The 27,195-nt window shown below is 45.6% G+C and overlaps 1 protein-coding gene across 3 annotated transcripts in view; it reads right to left on the reverse strand.

The window, feature by feature from the left end:
• Nucleotides 1-27,195, reverse strand: part of LOC129812697 (rho guanine nucleotide exchange factor TIAM2-like) — a 159,390-nt gene that overhangs the window by 106,883 nt on the left and 25,312 nt on the right. For 2 of the 3 annotated variants that reach the window (XM_055864498.1, XM_055864499.1), the window contains exons 3-20: nt 25,711-25,755; nt 25,410-25,571; nt 24,961-25,111; nt 24,637-24,764; nt 24,139-24,321; nt 23,925-24,004; nt 23,480-23,579; nt 23,242-23,373; nt 22,591-22,703; nt 22,249-22,442; nt 21,556-21,656; nt 21,156-21,269; nt 20,687-20,843; nt 19,866-20,098; nt 18,342-18,480; nt 18,172-18,228; nt 17,794-18,006; nt 14,756-17,633 (exon numbers count right to left, since the gene is read on the reverse strand). In XM_055864498.1, coding sequence (XP_055720473.1) covers nt 15,433-17,633; nt 17,794-18,006; nt 18,172-18,228; nt 18,342-18,480; nt 19,866-20,098; nt 20,687-20,843; nt 21,156-21,269; nt 21,556-21,656; nt 22,249-22,442; nt 22,591-22,703; nt 23,242-23,373; nt 23,480-23,579; nt 23,925-24,004; nt 24,139-24,321; nt 24,637-24,764; nt 24,961-25,111; nt 25,410-25,535 — 4,422 coding nt within the window. In that variant the 5' untranslated portion in view covers nt 25,536-25,571; nt 25,711-25,755 and the 3' untranslated portion in view covers nt 14,756-15,432. Of the gene's footprint in view, nt 1-14,755; nt 17,634-17,793; nt 18,007-18,171; nt 18,229-18,341; nt 18,481-19,865; nt 20,099-20,686; nt 20,844-21,155; nt 21,270-21,555; nt 21,657-22,248; nt 22,443-22,590; nt 22,704-23,241; nt 23,374-23,479; nt 23,580-23,924; nt 24,005-24,138; nt 24,322-24,636; nt 24,765-24,960; nt 25,112-25,409; nt 25,572-25,710; nt 25,756-27,195 lie in introns of those variants that run through there. The other variant, XM_055864497.1, reaches the window with a different exon arrangement.

Genomic DNA, 27,195 nt, shown 5'->3' on the forward strand with positions numbered 1-27,195 from the left:
TCCTTTCTCGCCGGTGGCTATTGTACAGTGTGATCCAGTCATTATTACCCACTACTAGACCGTAGTTGGGCTGTTCACTGTCTGTAATTGCCATGGTAATTTATCATGTGGTATATAATAGGGTAGCTGGGGAAAATGAGTGGGCTTTGTCTGATGATGCAGTCTTTGTGGGTTAAAATGTGTATTTGTTATTTAAATACCCTTTTCTGTGTATTTGAGTATTTTTTAATACACAGCCCAAAACAAGTACCTATGAGTATTTTATGTTTTTTTTTGTAAAAACCAATTTGTTTTTGAAAGTATTTTCCAAATACGTATTTCAAATACCTGGGTTAAATGCATGGGAGTGTATTTGAGTCCATATATTTGAGTATTTTCAAATACTTTCCAAGTGTTTACATTCAACAACTCGTTTTTTTTCAAATATAGTTTATCTGAATACTTGTTTTGAAATGCATTCAATTAATTGAAATAGCAGAAATAGTATTTGAACCCAGATATGGTGTGTGAGTGAGTCAACTGTATGACTGGAATCAGACACATAAGTCACTCACCACACCCCAAAACAACTGGTTGCCTGGGTCCTGTTTCTAAATGGACCATTCTGTATAAAAAGCCCCTTCTATATACAACCTCTGTGCATCTGTGGTATACTACAAATGACATAGCTAGGAATCTCTGCATAGACTACAACAGTACAAAGTCTGTGAACGCCCCCAGGGGTGCGGTGTAAAAGCCAACCCCTTTGAAATGCCTTTTACATGTAATTGACCAAGACAGGTCTTAAATGCAGTCCCAGTAATGGAGCATACAGTCTCCTAATGTGCCAACTAACAAGGAATCAATGGTGACAAACAGAGAAGAGCATCAAAACAGCTCATCAACAGTGACATCCAAGTACAGGACAGTCAAAAGGTTTAGGACAGTATCTGTGGTAGATTTCCTTGTAAGTGACATCCCTCATTGTGTTTGGATGCTGTCAGGGCTGACATATCAAACTGTATGGATTTAACCTTTATTTGAACTGGGAGTCAACACAGAGCCCGAGGGCCTCTTTCCAGGTAAGCCCTGTGTACACAATACACATTGAGATACAACATACACATTTAAAACGACAAAAATACGCAATAAGCAGGATGAGTGTGAACAGGAAACCCCGAGACCTGATGGGCCTGGCTCTCACGGGTGATATAACTGTACTGTAGTCCTCACCGTGTCACTACTGAGAGAGACGGGGAGAGAGGACGTGGTCATGTTACGGATACCCTGTGCTCATGTTGTGGGAACTAAAACACAGGAGAGACCGAGACAGAGCGATAGATAGCGAGAGAGAATGAACGATTGTGACTGTTCCCCTAGTGACACAAAACCACACGTCACGTTACTGATGCAGATACAGTAGTGGTATTTTTAGGTTTGATGGGAATGAGGTGACCTATTGACCTAAGGCACACTACAGGCTTGGAGCCCGTGATCTGACTAGGGATACCCTGGCACCGCAAGTCATGCATTTGTGTCAATGGAAGATATGTGGGAGGTTTGAGTTATTTATGAGAAGCTCAAGTTTTAATGTAACCCTTGCGGCTTGTGTCGAGATCTCAAAGCCCACTACATTATAAACGTATGATATTGTCTGTAGAGGGAACGTTTGTAGTACAGGTCCCCTGCTGTTTCAGTGCAATATTACAGGAAACATATAGTACATGACTTTGCCACTGACGCGCTTGTAAATTGCCCGTCGGAAAACTGCTGTTGGTCTTGCCGTTAAACCATTACAGTCTGGCAGTGGCACACAGTAGCAGGTCAGACATGTCCAAAAATGGGAAAATAAAATAACGTTTGGTGGTCAGCATGATGTGTGGCCATGACATCACTCTGTAATCTAAAAATGTCCTGAAGACCATGTACAGTAGTGGCCTTTCTGATTCCCTCTCAGCTAATATAGAAGTCAACATTAACACTGTAGCTTCACAGAGGCATGTAGACATCCAAATATAACATTTCGCATGAGAAAGTCTTCCATCTTGAAATAAGGGCCATTTGTGATTCAGAAAGAGACTGCAGAGCCCAGAGAATGTTACTTCAATGAAAGCTAAATAATTTGAAGCCTTTTAAATAGCTGGTGTCTTAGATGTGTGTCGGTGATAGCTTGAGAGTTGAAATGACTAGTTTATCATGTTAACCTACATGTAGTTCCATGACTCATTGTATGAACCCAATAGTTTATTAGTTCACAGGAGTCCATAAGGGGCTAGTGTAACAAGTCTGGTACACTTATACAGTGTCTCTATAGACAAATAGCCAATATTGGGTTAGTAGAATATTCATAGCTTACAGTCAACAAGAAATAAAGAGCAAATAAACAGTGATCGGGAACTGAGGTTACGTTATGTCAGAATTGGACAAGCCTGATTCCAATTAGCTAAATTCCATGAACCACTTAGGAGCTTAATATGATTTAACATATCAGGCATTGGCACAATATGCCCTACTCTAACGCAGTAAGACCAGCAACAAGCTAAAAATAACTAATAACTACCTTAAAAAGGCTATTAGGTTTGAAAATGAAAAACAGCCAAGATAGTGATTTGCACAAAGGAAAATATGTATGACGTAAATAGAGCATTTCAACTGGATAGTTATTTGAGTGACTAAACAAAAGAAATGGCCGTATGTAAAGTGCTGTATTGATAGAATTATGACTTCCGTTTTATGACAGTATGTTTTGTTGGTGTAAGGTAACACTCCACACCCCCATTACCCAGAGTTCCTGCTAAGCACTACTTTCACACCCATACAAAATGAGTAGAGCAGAGGCCTGCTAAGTTACGTTATTAAAGTCATGCGCTGTGGCCGTTAATTTCCCTTTCACTAATGAAGAATGCACCAAATCCTCTCCAAGAATGGAAAGTGAATTCAGAATCAGAGGCGATGGAAAACAGTGAGTAATGACAACCTCCACATGCCTGTCTGTCACGGAGACCGATCACCTCACAGACATAGGAAATGACTGACTGACCAGGAGGAGCTAGTTGTTAATATGGCACCAGCAGGTCGCTAAAACGGTCTGACCCGGGCTAGCCCGTCTCTAGCCTGCATGTTTATAGGCATTACGGAGGTGTCCATGGAAACTGTGTTTACAGTCCAAAAAAACTTAAACACCAACAGGTTCAGCTGCATCCGGTACAGAAAACAACAATTTAGATAATTACAGGCTTATTTTAAAAGGTGTTTAAACCCAATACAACTGTGTCTTCATACCAATTCTTACTTATTTATTATGCTATTAATAGATAATGAACGTGCTACACGAGGCTCTCAAATGTTTTCATTCAGGCTGTGAAATCCACGAATCTTCCCAGTGGTGGAGCTGCTGCGCTGGGCTACGTTGGGCTGTCTGACTCAGTCAGATGATAAGAGAGTGTGTGTCTGGCGCTTAAGTCTCCTTGAGAAGGGCAAAGGACGCGACCACTCTCCTATCCTCTGACCGACAGCCAATAATAGCAGCGAGGGTCTGCGGCTACCACTGTGTGGGATACTCCCTCCAACCCTGTGTGTGTGTGTGGTTATCTGTGTGGTTATCTGGGTGCGTGTTGAGTTTGCACATGTGTGTATGCTTCTGTGCATGCATGTAGAAGAGATAGCAGGACAACCTGTGTATTTTATGGCCACTGCTGTAACCTATTGCATCCCTTTCCCTCATCTGGCACAGAGCTTTCCCTTCCAGTAGCATTGGTCCTAGCAGCTTGACAAATGTCTAGTCTTCCTTCCCAGCCTCTCACAGCCAGGCCTGACCCGCTCTCCTCTCTGCCCCCCTCACAGTTACTCTTATTGGAGGCCAGCTCTCAGATGGCATGTGCCAGGTTCATGTTTCTCATTTTCGCCAGCCTCTCCAGGGAATGGGGTGAGGGTGTAAGGAGGGGTGCAGCCGGCAGACAGACGCCCGGGCAGAAACCTGTTTATTCATGCATAAGTTAACCCCCGCCCCTCTCCAATACCACCTCGTCCCAATCGATACACTAGGCAGCCCACGCAGAGAAAGTCCCTGTTGTCAGGCCACCCGACTGGGACAAGGAGCGTCTGGTCATAAATTGACCTGTTGAGAAGGGGAGAGGAGGCACTATGCAGCATCAGCACTACTCTAATATGCCATCCCATTACTCATCTGTCATCTCATTTGCCGGGGTGGAACGTGCATAGTTTTCCACATATATAGTGCATGATGGGAGAAAATGCCCCTGGGGATGGAGTAAGGCTGAGAGGAGGGGAGAATGCAGGAGTGTGAAAATACATGTTTTTCAATCCTCCATACTCTCTAGGACATAGACTTTGTTCTCTGGCTTGTCAGTCTCTGGCTTACGTTAATGGCATCTGCTCTACCCTGTTCCTTCCTGTCACAATACCAGCCACGGGCCCTGACCGTCACAGATGTCTTCCAAGAGGATGTTGATTCCTCAGCCCCTCAGAGATGTAAACCCGTCCTCAGAGAGGATGGAACCAGGGAAGCTCCTCTATTTAGCGGATGAATGGATACATTTCTGAGGCCTCGTTAACGGACGACGGCCATTTCCATTTCCAGCACTCCCAGTCTCAGAGCTCATTGGAAATGGATACTAAATCAGTGTGAAGGAGGGAGAAGGAAGCCCAATCCGATTAAATCTGGAGCGGGAAAGGTTTTCCAGGGGACCCCAGATGCCCGCTGGCCATTATGAAACATAATCATTCATGTTTCATCCCCATCAGTGGGGTAGAGGAACCCTCATGGGCAATATTGACAAGCCACATACAGCAGATTGGAGCACGCCACAGGAGGGGGAGGTGAATTGAAGCACTCCACATGGGGTTAACTCGTGAGCACGACATTGGATTTCCTGCTTCATGCGAGCACGGGCACTGAGATTGAGATTTGGCTTTAATTGATTGGATCACAAGGCAGGCGTTTCTCCTGAAGACGTCTACACACTGACATGCAGGGTTCCCAAATCAGACCGAGTTGGCTGTGGTCTCCATCCTTTTTGGAGTACTGAGCAAAAAATGTATTTTCCTGTTTGAACCAATTGCGCAACATGCAAAGATAATGACTTTCAACTTAGAACCTGGAATTGAGTATAAATAATTCGATTTTGCATCAGTAACCTCACCTCAATATTTTTATGAATCAAAACGACTCGTTGGTCGTTGATGTTGACGTTTTTAAGAGTGTGTGTTTATGCTGAGTGAAGTCCCATTCCCACGAGGCAATTTGCACCGCCCCTTATAAACAAACAGCAAAACGAGCACGCCTCCAGGGCTAATCACCAGTTGTGTTTTATGTGAACGCAGTGAGGGGAAAGGGACAGCCTCTGACGGGGCTCTCACAGCCATTCCCTAATGGAAACAACGAAACGTTATGCTCAGAGGCTGCTGAACCAGGTGGCATGTCCTGAGGCACTGTTAGTCAGAGAGTATAACAATCAGCTTTTACAGACTGCTCCTTCAAAAACCCTGACAGACTCTTGGTGTTCTGAGGTCCTTTGTTGGATACGTGTGTGTGTGTGTGTGTGTGTGTGTGTGCAGGACTGACACAAATGTCCTGTGGCTCGTCAATCCCTCTGTCAGTCTTGCCATGCAACATTTGAGGTTTAGAAATTCCCAATTTTCAAGCCTCCTGTACTGCGCTGTTGAGCACTTGCTTGCTTACTCAGCATCTTCCCACCTCTCTCCATCCCTCGCTCCCATCTTTCTCTCATTCCCTCTCTCTCGCTCTCAGAGCACGTTTAATAAACTCCCTACCCCTGTGCCTGCAGAGAGATATGATAGAGAAAGAGAGAGAAGGGGGGAGGACTCAAAGATTGGGAGTGTTTAGCTCGTCTCCTTGACTGCGGTCACCTCCCTGCTCCTTTCCCAGAGTCCTCTGCCCTTCCACCCTGAACCTGCTGGACTCTGAGGGGTGATGAACAATGAACTCTAACCCCAGCCTCTCCCTAAGACCTGCCTGTCTGTTTCAGACAAAGGACAGGATCACCGAGAGGTGGTTTACTAATAAGACGGACAGCCTAACTGGTATTGGAGAAGCCAACCATCCCTGACAATGTCACCTCTCTGTATCTGTCTGGCATACAGAGGACAAGGTCGTATGCAAATAGCTGAGATAAATGTTCACTGATATTTCCGCAATCTCACATTAGATAGGGGAATGAGGGAGTGATACCTACTGAAAGATTCCATGCACAGAAACTGATAGAAGGCTGCCACTAACAGTGAATGTGCACACGTGTCTGTAGTAGTAGTAGGGGTTCAAATTGTGGTGACTGAAATATTGTATTCAGGCTGTGATAGCAGGAGTTTACATGGTCACGTCTGCTAAGAACCCCCCCCCGAGACTGATCTACAAACAGAGCGCTTCCCTGAGATTGTGAGCTGTCTGCATGCTTCTGCTCAGAGCGATTTTTTTAAAAAAAATTTTTATTGAACTTCCATTTTCCAAGAGTAGCTGAACACCTCTAGGACACTCAGAGCAATATCAAACTGCTGCTCAACTTATTCACTGTGTACTTCTGAATGTACGATTCGAGCTTCATTTAAATGAGTGTTCTCCTATACTATACCCATACTAATTAGATAAGATACATGTTCTTTACCGTCTCGACTCAAAGACCTTCCTCCTTTTGTCTGTTAATTTGCCATCCCAGATATATATTGCGGTAGGTGAATCTGACTAGGCTTTAACTCTGAGTAAGGTCAGGTGCGGATGGCTCTGTGGGCCGTGGGGTGGGGCCCTAGCCAGCCTGCTGTGTGTGATAAGAGACCCTATCCAAGTCCTCCTGGAGACAGCAGTTATACTGAGTCCCATAGAGGGAATAATTATTCTGCCAGCCTCTGAGCTCAGATAGGGATTCCACCGACCAACCGATGGCCCTCAGTGGACTCATCTGCCCTCTCTGATACACTCCCCTGTAGCACTGACGCAGCTACAGATATGCAGGCTGATTTCAGTAAAGATTGTCTGGGCGGCAAGGAGAAAGGAAGCGAGGAATCGAGATTCTCCCTATTAAACCAGTACAATCTGTATAAGGAGGTGAGCATTGCAGATTTCCAACACTGTCTTTCTGTCACACACAAGTCACGACTGAAGAACAAAAAGGCCACATACCGGTAGATCTGTGACTGCAGTAGCTCCACACTGACCCCTGATGGACAACTAGTGCACCTACACTGTCTTCAACACTACAAACCACAAAAACTGGGTTCACAATCGAAGGTCCTCATACCCCTGTACCGTAGACATCATATGCTCATTAGTACAGCGAAAACATGAAGAAATAGTATTTATAGATCTCTGGAACCGAGATGGAATTATGAAGAGATTGTGAAGAGGAGATAAGGTGATTCCTCCTCGTGCAAAAGTTAAAAAAAAAACTCTTTGCAAAACAACCTACTGCAGTCTGTGTGTTCCAAAGACTAATGAAGATCCTCACAACAGGAAACTTCTCTGCCTTAATCTAACCCAACAGATAATCACCTCCACCTGGGTACCACTGCCAGCTAGGGAAGGAATGAGTTCTGTTCCACTGCTTTTCATTCTGGTGCTAGCCTCCCCCGCTGGGTACTTCCAGCCTGGCAGAGGTCAGCCTCTGCTGTGCCCCTCTGGGCCTGTGTGGGGGTTGTGTGTGGCATGAACCCACTTGGCACAGACCAGACACCCTGGCTGGTTGGCACTGGATCTTCATAGGATTCCAGTAAAATGAGCGGTCTATGGCTCTGGGCAGAAACGGACTCTAATACACTGTGGGGGTGGTAATCAAGGACTGTCTGAGGCTTGACATAGCATGGAAAAGTATAGCCACATTCATACCTTCCCACGCTACGTTCTTATTTACTGACACCATGCTGATCTCCCTCCCTCCTCCTCTCATCTAGTGTGAAGATAGAGCCCTTAATCACATGGTAAAGGAGGGCTTGGGAACCAGTAGGCCTATATCATTAACACCTTCGGCTGTGTTGGTTACACTTCAGAAAAAGACAAAACATCTTAGTTCCCGATGTTTGAGATGACCTTCAAATCGCTGTGTTTTATTAGTTAGGCCATCTGTGAATGCCAGTGATTCCAGAGGGACACTGAAACTGAATTCCATGATGAGGGCTGCCATTTTCCACCGCACTACCAGAATCTGTTAATACTGTTATAGAGTGTGAGTTCCCATAGATGTTAAACTTTTATTGCAGTGTGATGGGAGGGCTGGCTGGCTCTGTGTGTTTAGGCCTGTGTTTGTGTGCATGCATGTGTGTGTTTGTGTGCAGGGCTCTAAAGTCAAACCATTCTGGTCACATATGCTCCTAAATATCTTGCTGTAAGACCCCCCCCCTGATAATTGATGTAATGATTAGGCTTCCCTGTACAGTTGTTTCCGAGTGCCAGAGAGAAAAAAAGTGAGCGCAGATCAGTTAGAGTCATGGTTGCACCATTACTAAAGCAAAAACGGCTTTTTCCCAGTTCAAAAGATAGGACCTGGGGGGGAGGAGGCTCAGAGGTACCGGAATGCAGTGGATTGGACAAATCAAATAGGTTAGGCTACTATGGTGCTGAAATGGACAGTGCTTTCTAAAGGTGCTGCTTAATTCAAAGCATTTGACGCACATGCATATTAGTGCCCAAACCCCCAAAGAAAGCCTGAATTTAAAAAAATGATCGTGCCATTATACAATAGCTTACAGTGCATTCGGTAAGTATTCAGACCCCTTGACTTTTTCCAAATTCTGTTACGTTACAGCCTTATTCTAAAAGGGATTAAATCGTTTTTCCCCCCTCATCAATCTACACACAATACCCCATAAGGACAAAGCAACAACCGGTTTAGACATTTTTGCAAATTTATAAAAAACTGAAATATCACTTTTACATAAGTATTCAGACCCTTTACTCAGTACTTTGTTGAAGCACCTTCGGCAGAGATTACAGCCTCGAGTCTTTTTGGGCTTGTCGTTACAAGCTTGGCACACCTGTATTTGGGGAGTTTCTTCCATTCGTCTCTGCAGATCCTCTCAAGCTCTGTCAGGTTGAATGGGGAGTGTCGCTGCACAGCTATTTTCAGGTCTCTTCAGATATGTTCGATCGGGTTCAAGTCCGGGCTCTGGCTGGGCCACTCAATGACATTTAGAGACTTGTCCCTAAGCCACTCCTATGTTGTCTTGGCTGTGTGCTTAGGGTCATTGTCCTGTTGGAAGGTGAAACCTTTCCCCAGTCGGAGGTCCTGAGCAGGTTTTCATCAAGGATGTCTCTGTACTTGGCTCTGTTCATCTTTCCCTCGATCCTGACTAGTCTCCCAGTCCCTGCCACTAAAAACCATACCCACAGCATGATGCTGCCACCACCATGCTTCGCTGTCGGGATGGTGCCAGGTTTCCTCCAGATGTGATGGTTGGTTTCATCAGACCAGAGAACCTGGTCTCATGGTCCTTTAGGGGCCTTTTGGCAAACTCCAAGCGGGCTGAGGAGTGGCTTCCATCTGGCCACTCTACCATAAAGGCCTGATTTATGGAGTGCTACAGAGATGGTTGTCATTCTGGAAGGTTCTCCCATCTCCACAGAGAAACTCTGGAGCTCGGTCAGAGTGACCATCTGGTTCTTGGTCACCTCCCTGACCAAGGCCCTTCTCCCCCGATTGCTCAGTTTAGCTTCTTCCATTTAAGAATGATGGAGGCAACTGTTCTTGGGGACCTTCAATGCTGCAGACATTTTTTGGTACCCTTCCCCAGATCTGTGCCTCGACACAATCCTGTCTTGGAGCTCTACGGACAATTCCTTTGACTTAAAGGCTTGTTTTTTGCACTGATATGCACTGTCAACTGTGGGACCTTATATAGACAGGTGTGTGTCTTTCCAAATCATGTCCAATCAATTGAATTTACCACAGGTGGACTCCAATTAAGTTGTAGAAACATCTCAAGGATGATCAATGGAAACAGGATGCACCGGAGCTCAATTTTGAGTCTCATAGCAAAGTGTTTGAATACTTGTCTGTTTTATTTTTTATAAATTAGCAAACATTTCTAAAAACCAGTTTTTTGTGTGATTCTGGGGTATTGTGTGTAGATTGATGAGGGGGGGAAGTATTTAATCAATGTTAGAATAAGGCTGTGACGTAGCAAAATGTTGAAAAAGTCACCTGGTCTGAATACTTTCCCAATGCACTGTACATAGCCTTCCAAATATTTAACGCGGCAGAAAAACAAAAAATACCATACATTTAATATTTTCTTAAAACTGCATTGTTGGCTAAGGGCTTGTAAGTAAGCATTTCACGGTTAAGTCTACACCAGTTGTATTCGGCGCATGTGACAAATAACATTTGATTTGATTTATTTGGTCAAATGAAAATGTTTACCAACTAGTAAATCACCTTTCAGTGTGTAATGTATTATTATGCATACTGTATGGACTGGGGTAGCTTATTCTACAATAAACGTTCTATCCATGAGGCTGGGAGAGAACACCGTAGCGCAATGCTGTTGGTTCATTGATTGTACTTACAGATTAGTTGGCCTACAATAGTGATTTTTTATTTTATATAGTAATAGCCTCTATTTAACATTTATCATTAATAGGCTGAAACGTTAGCCTTACAGAATCTCACCACTACATGTTTCCATCGCAGAAGAATTAAGAAGAGTCAAATCTGATTTAACTCTGTTTTTTTAATTGTTCATGCCACGAAAGGTACCGAATCCTGGCAAATAGGTTCCGGAACGCAGCAGTCCAAAACAGAGGTACCGAATCTTGTTCCAGCAGGATCCGGCTCAAAATAGGCACAACATGTACTTCAGAAGTAGCTAGAATTCATAGCATCAATCAATTAAAACGATTGTTTCTGGTGCTCCTAACTTTAAGTCAGTGCTACCAATTAAACATGTTAACTAATACCCCTGCTTTCTGTGTGTGTACTGCAGCCTCCTCTCCTCCACCCCTGAGGCCAGATGTTGGTTTACTGGGTCTCAGCCTGCTTGTCTCCTGCTGGGAAGTAAGTAGTGAACTGACCAGACTGCCTGGAGGGGTACAGTAGGTGGTGGGAGGAAGGATTTAGTACTCTATGACTCTGTACAGATTTCATCTTTGCAACTCAGGGGCAAGCCTCTTGAATGAGAGGACAAGCCCTGGTCATGATTCCGTCATTCATCTGCATTGACTGACTGAGTCGGAGGTAGAACAACTACTGTAGTAGGTTGTATGCTGCATCGAGATACACTGCGAGTAGCAAAGGGCTGCTCTTTTAACTTGGCTGCTATACATTTTTACATTTGAGTCATTTGGCAGACGCTCTTATCCAGAGCGACTTACAGTAATTAGTGAATACATTTTCAAATTAATTTGTACTGGTCCCCCGTGGGAATCGAACACACAACCCTGGCGTTGCAAGTGCCATGCTCTACCAACAGCCACACAGGACCATGGCTCAGTTGGTAGGGAATGTATACTAGACCTATATATATATATATATATCAGTGATAACCTACAATAACTAGCCCCAGAAATCTATGAGACAGAATATGATTAGCATGTATCTGGTTAGCACTACAAGCTAACTATAGTCAATAAAGGATGTTATTTCCTGCCGTTAAACAGGGGGAGATGTGTTCACAGACAGAGAGCTCTGCTGACTAAGCACTTCCCCCAGCCAGGCACAGAGCGCCTTTCTGGCATCGCAGTGGGCTGGAGGAGATGCGGCGGGCAACCCCCCCCCCATCCCCCATTCTCTCTAGCCTATCCCTCCTCCTCTCTTTTTGTTCTGCTATGCGGCAGTATGGCAACAGCAAGCACCAGATGGCTGGTTTATGCGTATCTTCTGAGGAACAATCCTCTGCCATGGTAATAAGACTTTTTGCACTACAAATGTAATGTGCAGTGATGAGAGTGCTAGGTCAGTATATTGCCTCACAGCTGAAACATTTGACCGTAAGTACCGAGACATGATGTACAGTGTGGAATTGACAAGGTCCTTGGTTGGGCCTATTGAATTTCAAAATGTCAGCCATGAAAACATGTTCTAAACTCGATTGAATATATAAAGAAAACGAATGGCTGATGACTCTCACAGGCGGTAACGTACCTTTATTACAACGTACTAAGGCGGGAGTTATCCTTAGAAAGGTATGATTAGGAAAGTATGAGTAGGTTCCCTAAGGAGAGTTAAGGGTTCAGATATGTCTCTAGTGGTGGGCTGTCTTCTGTGTTCCAACTGTCTATCGCACCTCTAGCCTGATTTATAGGCCAGAGAGGTTGAATGCCAGGGGGTGTAATGGTGTGTTCACTTGAACTCAACGAGTGAACACACAATCTCAGGATGTAGACAGTAAGCTGTGGTCCACCCTCCCCATCTCCCAGAGTGATCAGCCAACTTAAGCCTTACCATCATGGCTCCCAGCTCTGGGCCCGGGTGATATGTGGGAGAAAGTGAGGCTCCCAGTAGAGAATATGCAGGGGATAAGCTTTTATTTCAGTGTCATTGGATTAATGCCAGTGACATCTATCATTTCACAGCCTTACCTAATAGGAAGGAACATGAGCTAGTTGTCAATGCAGAGACACCTTTGCGCCACTTCCTGGAAGTCTAAGCAACCAAGTCACATGATGAGAAGTGGAAGCACTGGCAGGTGGAATCTTCAATGAACATGGATTAGAATAAGTTCTGGATGGGAAGATTGACTGACAAAGACGTTGACCACTTTGAGAGATTCTGCACCATTCTAAAGCCAGGCGTGAAGCCCGTAGATAAGTATGTATTCTGGTAGGGCGTGAGAAACACAGGGTGAAGTTGAAGAGGGCAAGGACGGGAGAGCTGTAAGAGGTGCCGAACACAATCGGCTTGGGGCCCTACGGTGGTAGGGTTTTCTACCCCGGACAGCTCCTATGTTGCTTCATCAGTAACATTGCTGACCATCAAGCCAAATAATGCACAACCATCAAGTCCTGGAGCTGTGGATCCCTTGACCACAAGGCCAGAGAATGTAACACCAGCAAATGGACACTGTGATAAAAACGACCACTCCTCCTTCGATTGCACAGTCCTATGCACATAGGGAGAAGGGAAGAGGGAGACCAAGTAGAACCATCTATAGCCCACCCGACAGAGAGAAGACAGGCAGCTTCCAGCGAAGAGCCAGCAGGACAGGAACGCAAGCAGCAGAAGCTCAAAGACAAGCAATCGGAGCGAGACCAGTCAGTTATCGAACGAGAAGGAGCGTGAGAGCACAGGGGGAGACTATTTCGAAATCGCTTCCTATAGTGAGTACACCAGCAACTCTTTTCTTCCTGAGAGCGAGGTTAACATAGGTGAATAGTCCTCCCAACGGGGACCCAGAAGGAGTCGGAGACATTGACTGGGAGGCAAGTTCAAATGGAACTAAAAGGGAGAAGAACCATTTAAATGAAATTTGGAAGGGGTGAACAATGGAATATTATATATATTTTTTATATTCCTTAAGGAGATCCTTCACTATTTTGGCAATGAGGCCCTTTATCTATTTCCCCAGAGTCAGATAAACTTATGGATACCATATTTGTCTCTATGTGTGGGTTGAAGGAAGTTGCGCAAATACTAACTAGCGTTAGCGCAATGAATGGAAGTCTATGGGTATCTTATACAGATATCCACAAGTTTATCTGACTCCGGGGAAGTAGATAAAGGGCCTCATTGCCAAAACTGTGAAGTATCCCTTTAAAATCAATTATCTCTCTATTATGAAATGTAAATGTAATGTATTGTATTGATGTTAATCACTTCTTGTTCCCAAAAACTAGCTAAATAAACAAAAACAAAGAATCTAAAGCCTACTGAATATGAAAGATATTTTTTACACAAAAAAGTAACAAAACCACAGATGATGCAAAGCAAATGTCTGTATCTCATGAAAGAGAAAATACTCAGAGCACTGTGAGGTAAAGCTGATCTTGTCAAACACAAAAATGATGGTGTGTGGAACGAGGTCCCTGGTCTCTAACTTGGTCCTGATTAGGATTTACGACAATAAGAAGAAAAAAATATATGCTGATGTACCTTACACTTTATTCAACTTCACAACTCTGTTATAACATTTGCTTGTCTGAGAAATCCAGACTACTGAAACGTTCCTGGTAGTATAGTAAGTCTCAACAGAAATGCACTGAAGTAGTATGGAGAACAAGACAAAGAAGAATAAATGGCTACAGGCCTGCATGCACACAGCTATGGAGTAAACAGACTGGTTGGTTCCCCCTACACACAGGCTAAGCGCTGTATAGACTGGCCAGCTATGATCACACAGACAGACAAGGGAGATAATTGTCTGTGTTACCAGCTTGCTGGACAGACTGCCGTCTCCCTGAGGGGCTGTACAGTCTCAGGAAAATCAAAGCAGCACTTTGAGCATAGTGTGGTGTATTTGGAGGCATCATGCTGAACAATAATCAATTCAAAAAGGCACGATCCGATCCCGAATAGTCACCCACCCAACAAAAGCATAGGAAAGTACAGAATGAGCAGAAACTAAGTCATAAACAAATTAATCCATGGTCGCAAACAACAAACTAAAGAGCGGTGTAGATAGAATAGATTGATGTCAAAGCACTGGCACGTGCCTGACATCCTGCCTGACTTAATGGGGTACGACAACATCAAGTAGATGGCTTAACTACTGCAGTGACACAGCTGTTTGTTTGTCACACCACCGCAAAATGCATGTAGCGTCTGTGTAAAACATGACTCCACTGGTCCTGGGTCAGAAAATACAGTCCTAAAGCATGTTAACAAACAAAGCATGTTTATTTCAAACTAAAACAGAATGCACCCAACATCCACCCTATTATTGTGTTACGTTTTTACTTTGTCCTTTGAATCACTGCATTATGATGCACAAATCACAGACATTTATTTTAGGGATAACAGGTCATGTTTTTCATCTTTTAGGATGTTCCTTTTTAGAAGCAATTGTACTGTTCTCACTGTACGTAGGCTATATTCTGCTTATAGACAAGAAGCATATAGGACACCACAAAGGCATTAATTTAAAACGTTGCTGCAGCATAATTTAAAAGAAGAGACAAAACAGGCCAGCGACAGCTGTTTTCAAATATTCCCTCATCTGGATTTAATCCATTGGAAACAGCCAGGATCCGTACACTCTTCCATAGGAAGGTCAAAGCTCTTTTTCTCATTTACAATTCAAACATTTTGGCAAGCAATTTTCATTAAAAGTTCACCCTGCTTAAAATCGTGAGGGAGGCATAACTAAAAAAAAAAGAAAGAAAAAAAATCACCTACCATTTAATCAGCTAGCGAGCCATCTATTGAAGTACACGTTATGTGAGAGATAAAATCAATTGTTAGGTTATCAGACAATATTATGTGAAATACTACCCAGGGTCCATTGGGTCGCTGACATGAGTACAGAGAAGAGACAACTTTACAAAATTATCTTTACCTACTGAGTGATGATTGTCCCCTCAGTGTCTGTTTTCTCTACCACTGGCTGTTTCTCAGCTTCCTCCATCGGCTCATTCAGTCCATTGTCTACATCCTTTGTGGAGGCGACATGCTGCGAGGGATGCTGCTGGTCCAGAGGCTCCGGCAGGCATTGGGGCTCCACAGGGCTGTGTGTGAGGACCAGTGACATTGAGAGTGCAGGAGTGGGGGACGGGGTAGTGGTGGGCTCAGCCACTGTGTCAGTGTCCATCCTCGACCCTGTTCCATTGACCCACCGAGATGGAGGTTCTACCATGGGTTCAGGATCTTCCTGAGGTTTCTCTGGCTCGTTGGCCCACCGGGGTTTCTCTGGCTCCCCCTGGGTGTCAGTGATCTCCTCTGGGGTGCGGGGGGCCTGTGGGGACACCTGGGGTGGCGACTGTGCACATGATGATGACTGGCCCTGGGGAGGGGACTTTGTCTGGAAAGGGGAATGGGCAGGGTGCCGCGACTGGGCCTGAAGGGAAGCCTGGTTTTGGGGTGGTAACTGGTTCTGAGGAGAGGATTGGGTCTGGGGTGAGGACTCAGACTTGGGGAAAACATGTGTCTGGGAAGAGGAATGGAACTCTGCCTGGGGCACAGGACCGGGGAGGGCTTCATTCTTGGCTTGAGTTGGAAACTGGGTGGACTGGGGTGGAGCTTTAGGTGGAGACTGGGATGACTGGTGAGAGGTTAGAGGTGGAGACTGGGTTGGGGCTTGAAGAAGAGACTGGGATGGGGCTTGAAGAAGAGACTGGGATGGGGCTTGAAGAAGAGACTGGGATGGGGCTTGAAGAAGAGACTGGGATGGGGCTTGAAGAAGAGACTGGGATGGGGCTTGAAGAAGAGACTGGGATGGGGCTTGAAGAAGAGACTTGGTTGAGACATGAGATGTTGACCGAGTTAGGAGAGTTGGAGTTTGAAGCAGACCCGGTTTAGTTAGGAGTCCAGGTTTAGGTTGAAGCTTGGACTGTAGTTGCAGCAGGGCCTGAGGTTTGCCTTGGGTCAGGGAGAGGGTTGGGGTCAGGGTAGGAGTAGGGAGCAGGGGTTGTGGTAGAGGAAGAAGGGGTGTCCAGGCTCCACGCTTGTTACGGTCCCTCTCACGTTCCCTCTCCCGATCCTTCTCCCTCTCCTTTTCACGCTCTCTCTCCCGGTCACGCTCCTGCTCTCGTTCACGGTTACCACGCTCACGGCCCCTTTCTCTCTCGCGTTCCCTCTCCTTCTCACGGCTGTCTCTCTCACGCCGGCTGCCATTCATCTCCTTCCTGAAGTCAAAGTCCCTGTCCCGTTGCTGCCTGTCCCAAGGACGCCGGCACTCATCCAAGTCCTGGGGCATGCCAGCATCAGGGAACGGTGCTGCAGCATCAACTCCACCACGACTCCACGCCGGGCCCCCTCCAACACCACCAGTACATACTCCTCCTCCTACCCCTCCTGCTGATCCAGCGCGGTTCTGGTTCTCAAAGCGGTTGGGAAAGTTCTGCCCTTGGTTAGAGCCAGGGCGCACTTCCTGGAAGCCCTTGGAGACCGCGGCCGGAGAGCTCCGCATGTCACACTCACCAAAGTCCCCTCTGAGTGGCCCCCAGCGACTCTGGGTCTGGGGGGTGAAGCCGGCGAGGGCCTGAAGCCGCCCTGCCACGCTGTCTCTAGCTGGCTCTCTCACTGGGGTCTGGAGCAGGGCAGGTCTGACTCCGCTCAAACCACCACCACCAGCTCCTCCACCCATGGACTCTCTGTGCTCCAGGGGAGGGGTCCTCAGTAGGCCTGTGCTCTGCTTCTCCTGGGGCGGAGGGAAGCGGTAGTCTTGGTCCCCCCCCTGCCGGCTATCGTCAGCTCCAGAGGAAGGCTCGTCCTCAGCCTTGGACATGCTTTCGTTTGGGGGGTTGGGCCCCCGGTTGAAGGCCTCCTCGGCCCTGTTGAAGCGTTCCATCTGGGAGGCCGCTCTGGCGCGGGCCTGGGCATGGAGGGATGCTTCCAGGAGGCTCTGTTGGGACAGGCCCTGCTGCATCAGGAGGGGGAACCGGGCCCCGGCACCCTGGAGCATAGTAGGCCGGAGGTCCAGCGGCATCAGCCCAGGCATCCTCTGGCCAGGCAGGCCCTGCTGGTGCAGGGGGTGGGTAAGGGAAGCTGAGGGGTGCATCCCCAGAAGACCCATACCACGACTCATTGCATTCTGCATACCTAGAGAAAGAGGAACACAAGAGATTATTTAACAGTAAAAAGCAGGTCTTAACAGCAAAGTCTTGAGAATGTGAGAAGCTTTTCAAAAGTCATTAAGAACAAACAAAAGAAAGTCAAAACTTTCACCTAAACCCTAGGTTATTGTTTGGTATCATTTTACCTTGCAGTACTAACTCTGCAGCTGCATCCATGCCATCAGCAGATTGGCCCATCTTGTCATTGGCTGCTTGCTGCGTCTGGACTCCGGGTTGAAGCTGGTTGAAGACCCCTTGTCCAGGGAGGGCAGAGGGCATGAAGCTCCCCGGGATAGTAGCTCTGTATGGGGAGTCCTTCATGCTGTCCTGAGCCTGCGACATGGAGGCCGGCACTAGAGCTGCAGGAGCGGAACAGAACATATAGAGCAGTATCTTTAAAAAAAAATAAAGTATGTTTAAATAAAGCAAGTCGCTGGCTCCGTACAACATTTTAGGCAATATTTACTCCAAATGTAATGCCTGTAATGACTTCTACAGACTCAGTCAGGTCATGCAGAACTTACATATAGGAGCTGAGCCCATGCCTGCTTGCTGAGGAACACCTGCTGCCTGCATGAATCCTACAGGAGGGAGAAACACACCATTATCTGGATTTCTAAACAATATATATATATATATATATTCTTTCATTCAATACTCTTCACTGGCAGCTGCATCAGACTGCTGTGTTTACCTGGAGGAGGCTGGGAGGCGTTGAAACCTGCTCTGAGGAAGGGGGGCAGGGGGCCATATCCTGGCGGAGGCATCGCCATGGAAACAGGGAAGGATGGCGGCACAAGACCCACGGCAGGGACAGCCTGAGCCACAGGGAGCTGAGAGGGGACAGACAGGGGAGTTAAACTATTGAAATAAGTGATGAGATGAATATGCAATGATGCGCTGTGATTTCTGGAACATCGTTTAACAATCAAATCACAGAATTTAGAGGAACAATAGTTTTCCACTGATAATCAGGTTAAGACCAACACTGTGAACAACATTAAAATGCTTAGGCTGTTGAGATGTAAGAGCTGACTGACGAGTTGAATAAGGCCTTAAACCTGTGTGTGTGGGTAGGTATGCATGCCTGAGCTTAGAAGTAGGGATGAGCATTTGAAATCATTTCACTATTCAAACAATATAATATGGGGGGGTGGCGAGAGAGAAGCAGGGGTGTGTGGGAGAGTGAGTGAGTGAGGCGCCATACCGACTCACGCTAGTTAGACAAACTTGTTCTTGCCATAGGTTATCTATCATACCATCTGATAGTGCGCCTGTCTTGACTGCATCAAATCACTTTAAAATAGCTAGCTAACTACAGTAGCCAGCTAGCTAGCTAAAGTTCAACAATTCCATAGGAAACAACAGCCTACCTGTTGGTTGATCATTGTAGCTTACTCCTTCTCATTTAGCCAACTTAAATCCACCATTTTTATTCCAGTTTGCGTCGACTAGAAATCTCCCACTTCACTTGCTACACATGGAGCCTCTGACTAGCGCCACTGATTGACCGACAATAACAACAAGATAAAAGTGTGAAACGTGTGTGTGGGCTACCGGTGAGTCTTTATGGGGTGCACTCAAACTGTCATTTTATACAAATGTCATCGTCTGTCCTTCTAGGCTATATAACAATGTCACATATTTTTATAATTATTTTTAGACAATGTCTCTTCATTGTTAAAATAGGCCTATATATTTGAGGTATTTAGTAAATCGAATACCAACGTCCATTCAGATATTCGAATAACCAGGCATATCCCTACTTACTATCCCTAGTAGACACAGATTAACTCTGAGGTGAGTTGAATACTAATTACCTAAACACCTCCCCCACCTACTGAGCCAAACCTTCTCATGAGGCCCACCCAAGAACAAAGAAACGGGCTGGGTATCCTGCATTCACTCAACAACCCCATCACAAAGGAGTCAAGAAGAGAAACCTGAGGTCACTCTAAACACTTAAGGCTAAGCACCCCACAGACAGGGCAGGCAGCTAGCACTAATCACAGGAAGACTATGGTGTTCAGTTTCACACCACTGACTGGCCTCATGGTAGACGCTTAGTACAGAAGAAATGGAAATGTGAGGGGCCCGGTAAATTCCACCCTCTCACTCACACACACATTTAAAGGATGATGAAAGCAACGCACAAAACAACGTATTTATGCTTAAACGTTGAATGTTAGTTATTGTTAGATCTCTGAGGTTTGGGTACCTGTACAGGCATCATGGAGACCTGTTGGCTGAAAGCCTCCTGTTGGCTGAAAGCCTCCTGTTGGCTGAAAGCCTCCTGTTGGCTGAAAGCCTCCTGTTGGCTGAAAGCCTCCTGTTGGCTGAAAGCCTCCTTTTGGGTCTGTTGGGTGTTGGTGGCTGTCATGGGTTCAACGCTCACAGCTTGGCTCACAGCTTCCTTCATTGGCTCTGGCGCATTCTTGGCTGCTTCCCACTCTACAGTAAAAATAAAACAGAGGATTAGAGAATAAGATTGAATGTACGACACTTGAATGTTCGTTTTTTGTTACTTTTATTTCTTATGCCTATTTTCTTAAACTGCATTTCTGGTTAAGGGCTCGTAAGTAAGCATTTCACTGTAAGGTCTACTACACCTGTTGTATTTGGCGCATGTGACTAAAAACATTTGATTTGATAGTCACATCTACCATGCCCTGCTGGGGTCTATTTATCCAGTGTCATGTTTCTCTGTGGTAAGTCCTTCTCTGATAAACCCAAATCTTAACAAAAATAAGCAAATGTCAGGAAATATGTTTAGTGTCAAGAGAGTTAATGTGTGTGGGTGAGAGAATGTGTCTCCTGTTTATCTATGAGTGAACATTAGTGTTGAGCTTGTAATTCCTGTGTGTGTGTACATATGTGTATATCCAGTGTGTGTGTGTGTGTTCAGTGTGTGTGTACGTGTATATATATATGTGTGTGTGTGTCTTTTGTTTGTTTATAAGTCATCACTAGTGTTGATCCTGCGTGTCCTGTGTTTGTACATGACAGGGCATCAGCATGTAGCCTGCTGTGTCTGCTCACCGGCGTTGACAGTCTCCTGGTCGATCATGCCTCCCTCAGCAAAGCCGTCCAGGTCGTCCAGCTTGACCTTCTCCCAGGGGATGTAGGTGACCCCCAGGTCCATGTCCCAGAACTGCTTATACTCCTGCTTCACTCCCTTATTCAGCGCCCACGCAATCTGAACACAGCAAGAGAACACACACATACATACAGAACATACAATTGTCAGGGGATGCATAAAAGAGCAGAAATATTGAGGCTATTTGAGTCCCAACAGGAGAGAATAAAATATGTACCAGCTGAGTTGCTATGAGGTGAGTGGTATGGTAAGTAAGGCGCCCAAGCAATGTAAAAACATTACACACACAGGAGGGCATGTCCTGACTGCAGTCAAATGGCAATCACATCACAGTACAAAATGGAGCGGGGGAACCTCGGCGGCATAGTATAAAAATGAGCAGAAACTGTAATGAAATATAATGGACTTCACCTTGATGATCTTGGAGACGATCTTGAATGAACCAGTGCTGAGTTTCTGTCTTGCGCAGTAGGCATCCTGTCTGTGGACCATACAGATGTAGGCACAGCCACGAGGAGGGATCATCTATAGAAGGAAAGAGATAGAGGGATGTAGACAAAGAGTGGATGAAAGTAAGAGGGTTAGGCAGTTAATAACCCACAGTAAAGCCAGAATTTGCTAATAAAAAGTGCCTGCTCTGGCTTACAGAGCCAAGTGAGTCCTTTAAACTGGACAAAGTTGCGATGATTCACATTTCCCTCAGGTCAGAGGTGACAAACGCCTGCTAAACCACATAACGAGCAGAGGTTAATGGAGTCAACTCAGGCTCACTCGGAGACGGAGAGAGAGAGGGGGAGGATGCTCTACTCACATTGATCGACTCAATCTGACCAAACTCTTCAAACAGGTTGGTGAGGTCCTGCGGACTGGCCTTCTTGTCCACCTGTCCCACCCACAGAGTGGTGCTGCACACTGAGGACACAAGGTAGAGAGGAGATGGTGGCTTAAATCATTAAAAGGTGGTAAGTGTGCACCAAGTCTGGAACCAACAGGACCCTGAACATAGTCTACCCCAAAGCCATAACACCGCTAAATAGTTAACCAAATAGCTACCCAAACTATCTGCATTGACCCCCCCCCCCCCTGCACTTACTCTTTTGACTCATCACATACGCTGCTGCTAGTGTTTATTATCCATCCTGTTGCCGTACCTATATGTACATATCTACCTCAATTACCTCGTACCCCTGCACATCGACTCGGTACTGGTACCCCGTGTATCTAACCAAGTTATTCTTACTCATTGTGTATTTTTCTATAATTTTTTTTCTCTCTGCTTTGTTGGGAATGCCCCATAAGTAAGCAATTCATTGTTAGTCTACACCGGTTGCTTACGAAGCATGTAACAAATAACATTTTACTTAAAAAATATAAAGAAAGAAGTGACTGTGGACATTTCTATGATTAGGGATACACAGAAACAGGGTAGGAGTTATTAGTCAAGGTGAAGGGGTCAGCGAAGAGGAAAGCTTGTATTGAAAGCTGTATTGAAAGCTTATATTACCACTGAGAAACCTGGATCGGATGGGAGGCAGTCCTTTCTTCTGACGCTCTTTCTCTCGCTCGAGGGCTTGTCTCTCGCTGGAGTAGGACCGCGACGACTTCCTCTTCCGCTCTCTGGAGCGTGACCGCGACCGCTTACGGTGTTTCCGTTTCCGAGAGCCTGACCGTGATCTGGACCGTCTCTTCCTGGGAGATCTAGAGTAGAGGGTTATTCTGAAGGTAATTGTGATGCCAGTAGTCGTGGTAAGATCAACATGGATGGTGGTGCTATAATCTACGACTCTGCAAAGTGTCTCAGGCAGCCTTATGGACTGTTTCAATCAGATTGGGTCCCTCGACTCACCTTGATCGTGACCTAGACCGTGTTCTTGACCGCGTGTCGACCATCTTGGATTTCTTGTCCTCTGGTTCGAAGCGCTCTTCCTCCATCTCTGGCCCGTCATCCAGGTCCATGTCCTATAACACAGGCATCATTACAACAGAGCTCTATTTACAAAGACAACAGTGGTCTACTTACAAAGACAACAGAGCTCTAACAATTGCAGAGAATATTTATTTATCACACACACACACACACAAACGTTTGGACATACCTACTCATTCAAGAGTTTCTTTATTTTTACTATTTTCTATTTTGTAGAATAATAATGAAGATATCAAAACTATGAAATAACACATATAGAATCATGTAGTAACCAAAAAGTGTTCAAAAAACTTTGGGGCATGCGAAGAGTGTGCAAAGCTGTCACCAAGGCAAATGATGGCTACTTTGGAGAATCTCAAATATAAAATATATTTTGATTTGTTTAACTCTTTATTGGTTACTACATGATTCCATGTGTTATTTCATAGTTTTGATGTCTTCACTATTATTCTACAATGTATAAAAATAGTAAAAATAAAGAAAAACCCTGGAATGAGTAGGTGTCCAAACTTTTGACTGGTACTATAAATATTGGTTCAGCCAAAGTCAGTGAGGGAAACAAGGACTTACCTGCTGCTGGTTGTCAATTGAGTCGTCCATCTTGTTTTGCGGCGCCAGGTGCTGTGATTGGCTGCTGCTCTGTTGGGGCATGGCCGTGTTCTCAGACCCAAATATTCCATCCTGCCCTTCCATGTTCATGGACTGGATTAAAGTCAAAAGGTTATACTGTCAAGAGGGTTTCAATACATGGATATGACAAGCAAACAATAAGTGACTCCATAAATCTCTGGAGGTGATATGTAGGTACCTTCTGCTGGTGCTCCATGAGCTGCTTCTGGAAGTGCTCCAGGTTCTGCTGCTGCAGCTGCTCAGCCAGCTGGTGGAAGATGGAGTCAGACACCATGGGCCTGGAGGGAGACGGGGAAGACACAGGGGAGACGGGTCAATAGTTCAATTAACTACTGTTCCGTCACACAGGTAGAGGGCATTCAAAGTGCATACACACAACCGGTGACATATTCCACAACAGGGCTCTCCAACCCTGTCCCTGGAGAGCTACCGTCCTGTAGGTTTTCACGCCAACCCTAATCTAGAGCACCTGATTCTAATAATTAGTTGGTTGATAAGCTGAATCAGGTTAGTTACAACTGAGGTTGGATTGAAAACCTTCAGGAGGGTATCTCTCCAGGAACAGGGTTTGAAAGCCCTGTTCCACAGGATCTTAGATGTTTTAGGTTGATGTTCACGCTTACATCTGGGATGATTGGGCGTCCTTTTTGGGGTCTTCAGAGCGTTCTGAATCGTTCCCAAAGTCAAAATGGCCCAACATTTTCTGCAACAAATGGAGAAAGACAATTATTAAAATACAGATCTGAGAGTCACGTAGTACGTAGTTATCACACAAAACATTTAAAAGTTAACAACCAAACATACTACCATTCCATGTATGTGGCCTTGATCTCTCACCTTGTTGAAGGAGGAGATCCTCTGCTCCAGGGGGTTGAGCTGCATGGGGTTGGCCGTGGCGGCTGCAGTGAGCTGGGCCGTCAGAGCCTGCAGCTGGACCACCAGGCCGGCATCCAACGCCTGAAGCAGAGAAGGCTGGGGCTTCTGCTGCTGCATTTGCAGGCTCTGCACCAGCTGCTGGAGCTGTTACACAGATACACAAACAGATAGACAGGGTTAGAGTAGGAGACTTTGCAGAGCTCCATCTGGTCATTTTTCAAAGGAACGTTTTGTAAACAAAGGAACATCAGTTAGTTTATGAGCCAATATTATCTCCAACTTCATTCATAATGCACGCAGAGTTCATCTGACTCTGGGTAAGAAAAACGTAATTACCAGAATCTTGCAGTATCCCTTTAAAACATGACAACAATCTGAAGAGGCAGTGTCTGTCTCTGAGCTTCAAATTAGATATTGAATTGACAGGCTGAGGATCAGGGAGATGCTGTGCAGACTGACCTGTTGGCCATGTGGACTCTGCAGGATCTGGGCCACTGCAGCTACAGTGTCTGTGTTGGAGAACTGCGACGCCCAGTCAGGCAGACTGGATACGATGTTGGCTGGGGTGGCCGGGGTCGCTGGGGTACCTAGACACAAACACAGAACATCAATCATGAGAAATCAATAACAATAAAACAAACATCTACATTTGAAGCTGATTAAAGAGCCATACCTAATCACAAGGCAGCCTGAGTATTTTGTGTCAGTTCAGGAGAGAGGACTATTTCGCCACCAGGTGTCAGTATAGAGCTATACGTCTTATGGATGTGTTGTGTGACTGACCAGGCGTGTTGACTGCAGCATCCCGGCTGGTCATGACTGGGGTGACACTGGGAGGGGGCAGTCCTGCAGCCATGTCCAGCAACGGCTGGATGATGTCACTCTTGAAGACGGCGTTCTTCTGCCAGAGGTTGAGGACCCTGACAATCTTACTCTGGAACACAACGGACGAAAGAATAAGCTCCTAGACAAGATCTGACTGACACAACCAATTAAAACTAGACCCCTGCAGCGAATGAGTCTGTCTAAAAGTTGATGCTGTATACAAATTTAGAGTATGAAAATAGCATATTCATTGATAATATGGTTTTTCAAACAATGCTACAGACCAGATCTATCACTAACAATACAGAGGACATGTGTAGTCAGAGGTAGAAGAGGAGGTGAAAGCTAGAACAGTGTTTCTGAATAGAGACACCAGAGAGCTGTCTTTGGTCCCACTGTGACCCCACCTTGTCATCTGAGGGGCAGCGGTAGAGATGTTGGAAGGTTCCGATGATGTTTTTGCTGAAGCGCGGGGCAAACACATCCTTGTCCTGGCCAAACTGGTGCCGTGACTGCCGCACGATGGAGTCCATGACATACAGGCCTGGGACCTTATACTCTGGCTTGCACTGTCAACACAACAAGGCTGTTTAGCGTCTGTGGGGTGAACGGCCTATGATTGGCAAGTATCCCATTCATATGGGTAGCACATATGTGTTCTATTTTACTCTGTTTGGGACTGGTAAAAATAAAAGAAGAGAAACTCACTTTCTGAACAAATTTTTCCACGCCCTGGACAACATGTTTGTAGTACTGAAAGAGAAGGGGGAAAAAAAGAAAAGACGCCTTGTGATACCCCACCAAAACATCAACTACAGCATACCTGGAGACAAAGACCTGAAACTGGTAAAAGACAGTGGTTACAGCATTACCAACAGCCGTATCTGTGAAACCAAGAGTAATTACATTATGCCAAGTGACACACTATTCGCATAATATTGCAGCAGCGCAATTGGTAGGGGCTGGTGAGTTTTACACGGGAGGGAGAGTGAAAGAGAGTAGCCATACAGACTCACGGTATTTAGACAAACTTGTAGATTCCATTTGTTATGTAGGCTACCTGGCCAGGTACTACTACTACTACTACTACCTGGCTACTACGGTATGTATTTTTACAGGGCTCACATCATAAAATCCACAATCAAAAGTTAGCTGTTTCACTGAATTAAGAATTTCAAATGTCATGGTATATCCCATTGTTTTACGTACGTTAACGTGTCAATTCCACCTGCACTGATGGGTTGAGGGACGAGCGTCACGGAGGAGTGACACCATCTGACGTGAGACAATGGGTATTGCCTTGTGTGTAGCAATGTCACATAGATCACTTAATTTAGAAAAAGCCTTTTCATTGTTAAAATACACCTATGATTTTTCTTTCTTCAAAAATGAATAGCAGCCCCCATCCCTAAATAACAAGCAAGGATCCACATTAGGGCTGCATTAGTTGATTAACATTTGAGTAACGAATTACAGTACATGACCAAAAGTATGTGGACACCTGCTCGTCAAACATCTTATTCCAAAATCAAGGGAATTAATATGGAGTTGTTCCCCCCTTTGCTGCTGTAACAGCCTCCCCTCTTCTGGGAAGGCTTTCCACTAGATGTTGGAACATTGCTGTAGTGACCTGTTCCCATTCAGCCACAAGAGCATTAGTGAGGTTGGGCACTGATGTTGGGCGATTAGGCCTGACTTGTATTCGCCATTCCAATTCATCCCAAGGGTGTTCGATGGGGTTGAGGTCAGGGCTCTGTGCAGGCCAGTCAAGTTCTTCCACACCGATCGACAAACCATTTATGTATGGACCTCACTTTGTGCATGGGGGCATTGTCATGCTGAAACAGGAAAGGGCCTTCCCCAAACTGTTGCCACAAAGTTGGAAGCACAGAATCATGTAGAATGTCATTGTATGATGTAGCGTTAAGATTTCGCTTCAATGGATCTAAGGGGCCTAGCCTGAACCATGAAGAACAGCCCCAGACCATTATTCCTCCTCCACAAAACGTTACAGTTGGCGCTGTGTGTTCGGCAGGTAGCGTTCTCCTGGCATCCTGACTTGTGTGCGGCTGCTCGGCCATGGAAACCCATTCCACAAAGCTCCCAACGAACAGTTATTGCGCTGACGTTGCTTCCAGAGGCAGTTTGGAACTCAGTACTGAGTGTTGCAACCAAGGACAGACGACTTTTACG

This window comes from Salvelinus fontinalis, chromosome 16 (assembly GCF_029448725.1).
Source record: "Salvelinus fontinalis isolate EN_2023a chromosome 16, ASM2944872v1, whole genome shotgun sequence".
In the NCBI taxonomy this organism is placed as follows: Eukaryota; Metazoa; Chordata; class Actinopteri; order Salmoniformes; family Salmonidae; genus Salvelinus; species Salvelinus fontinalis.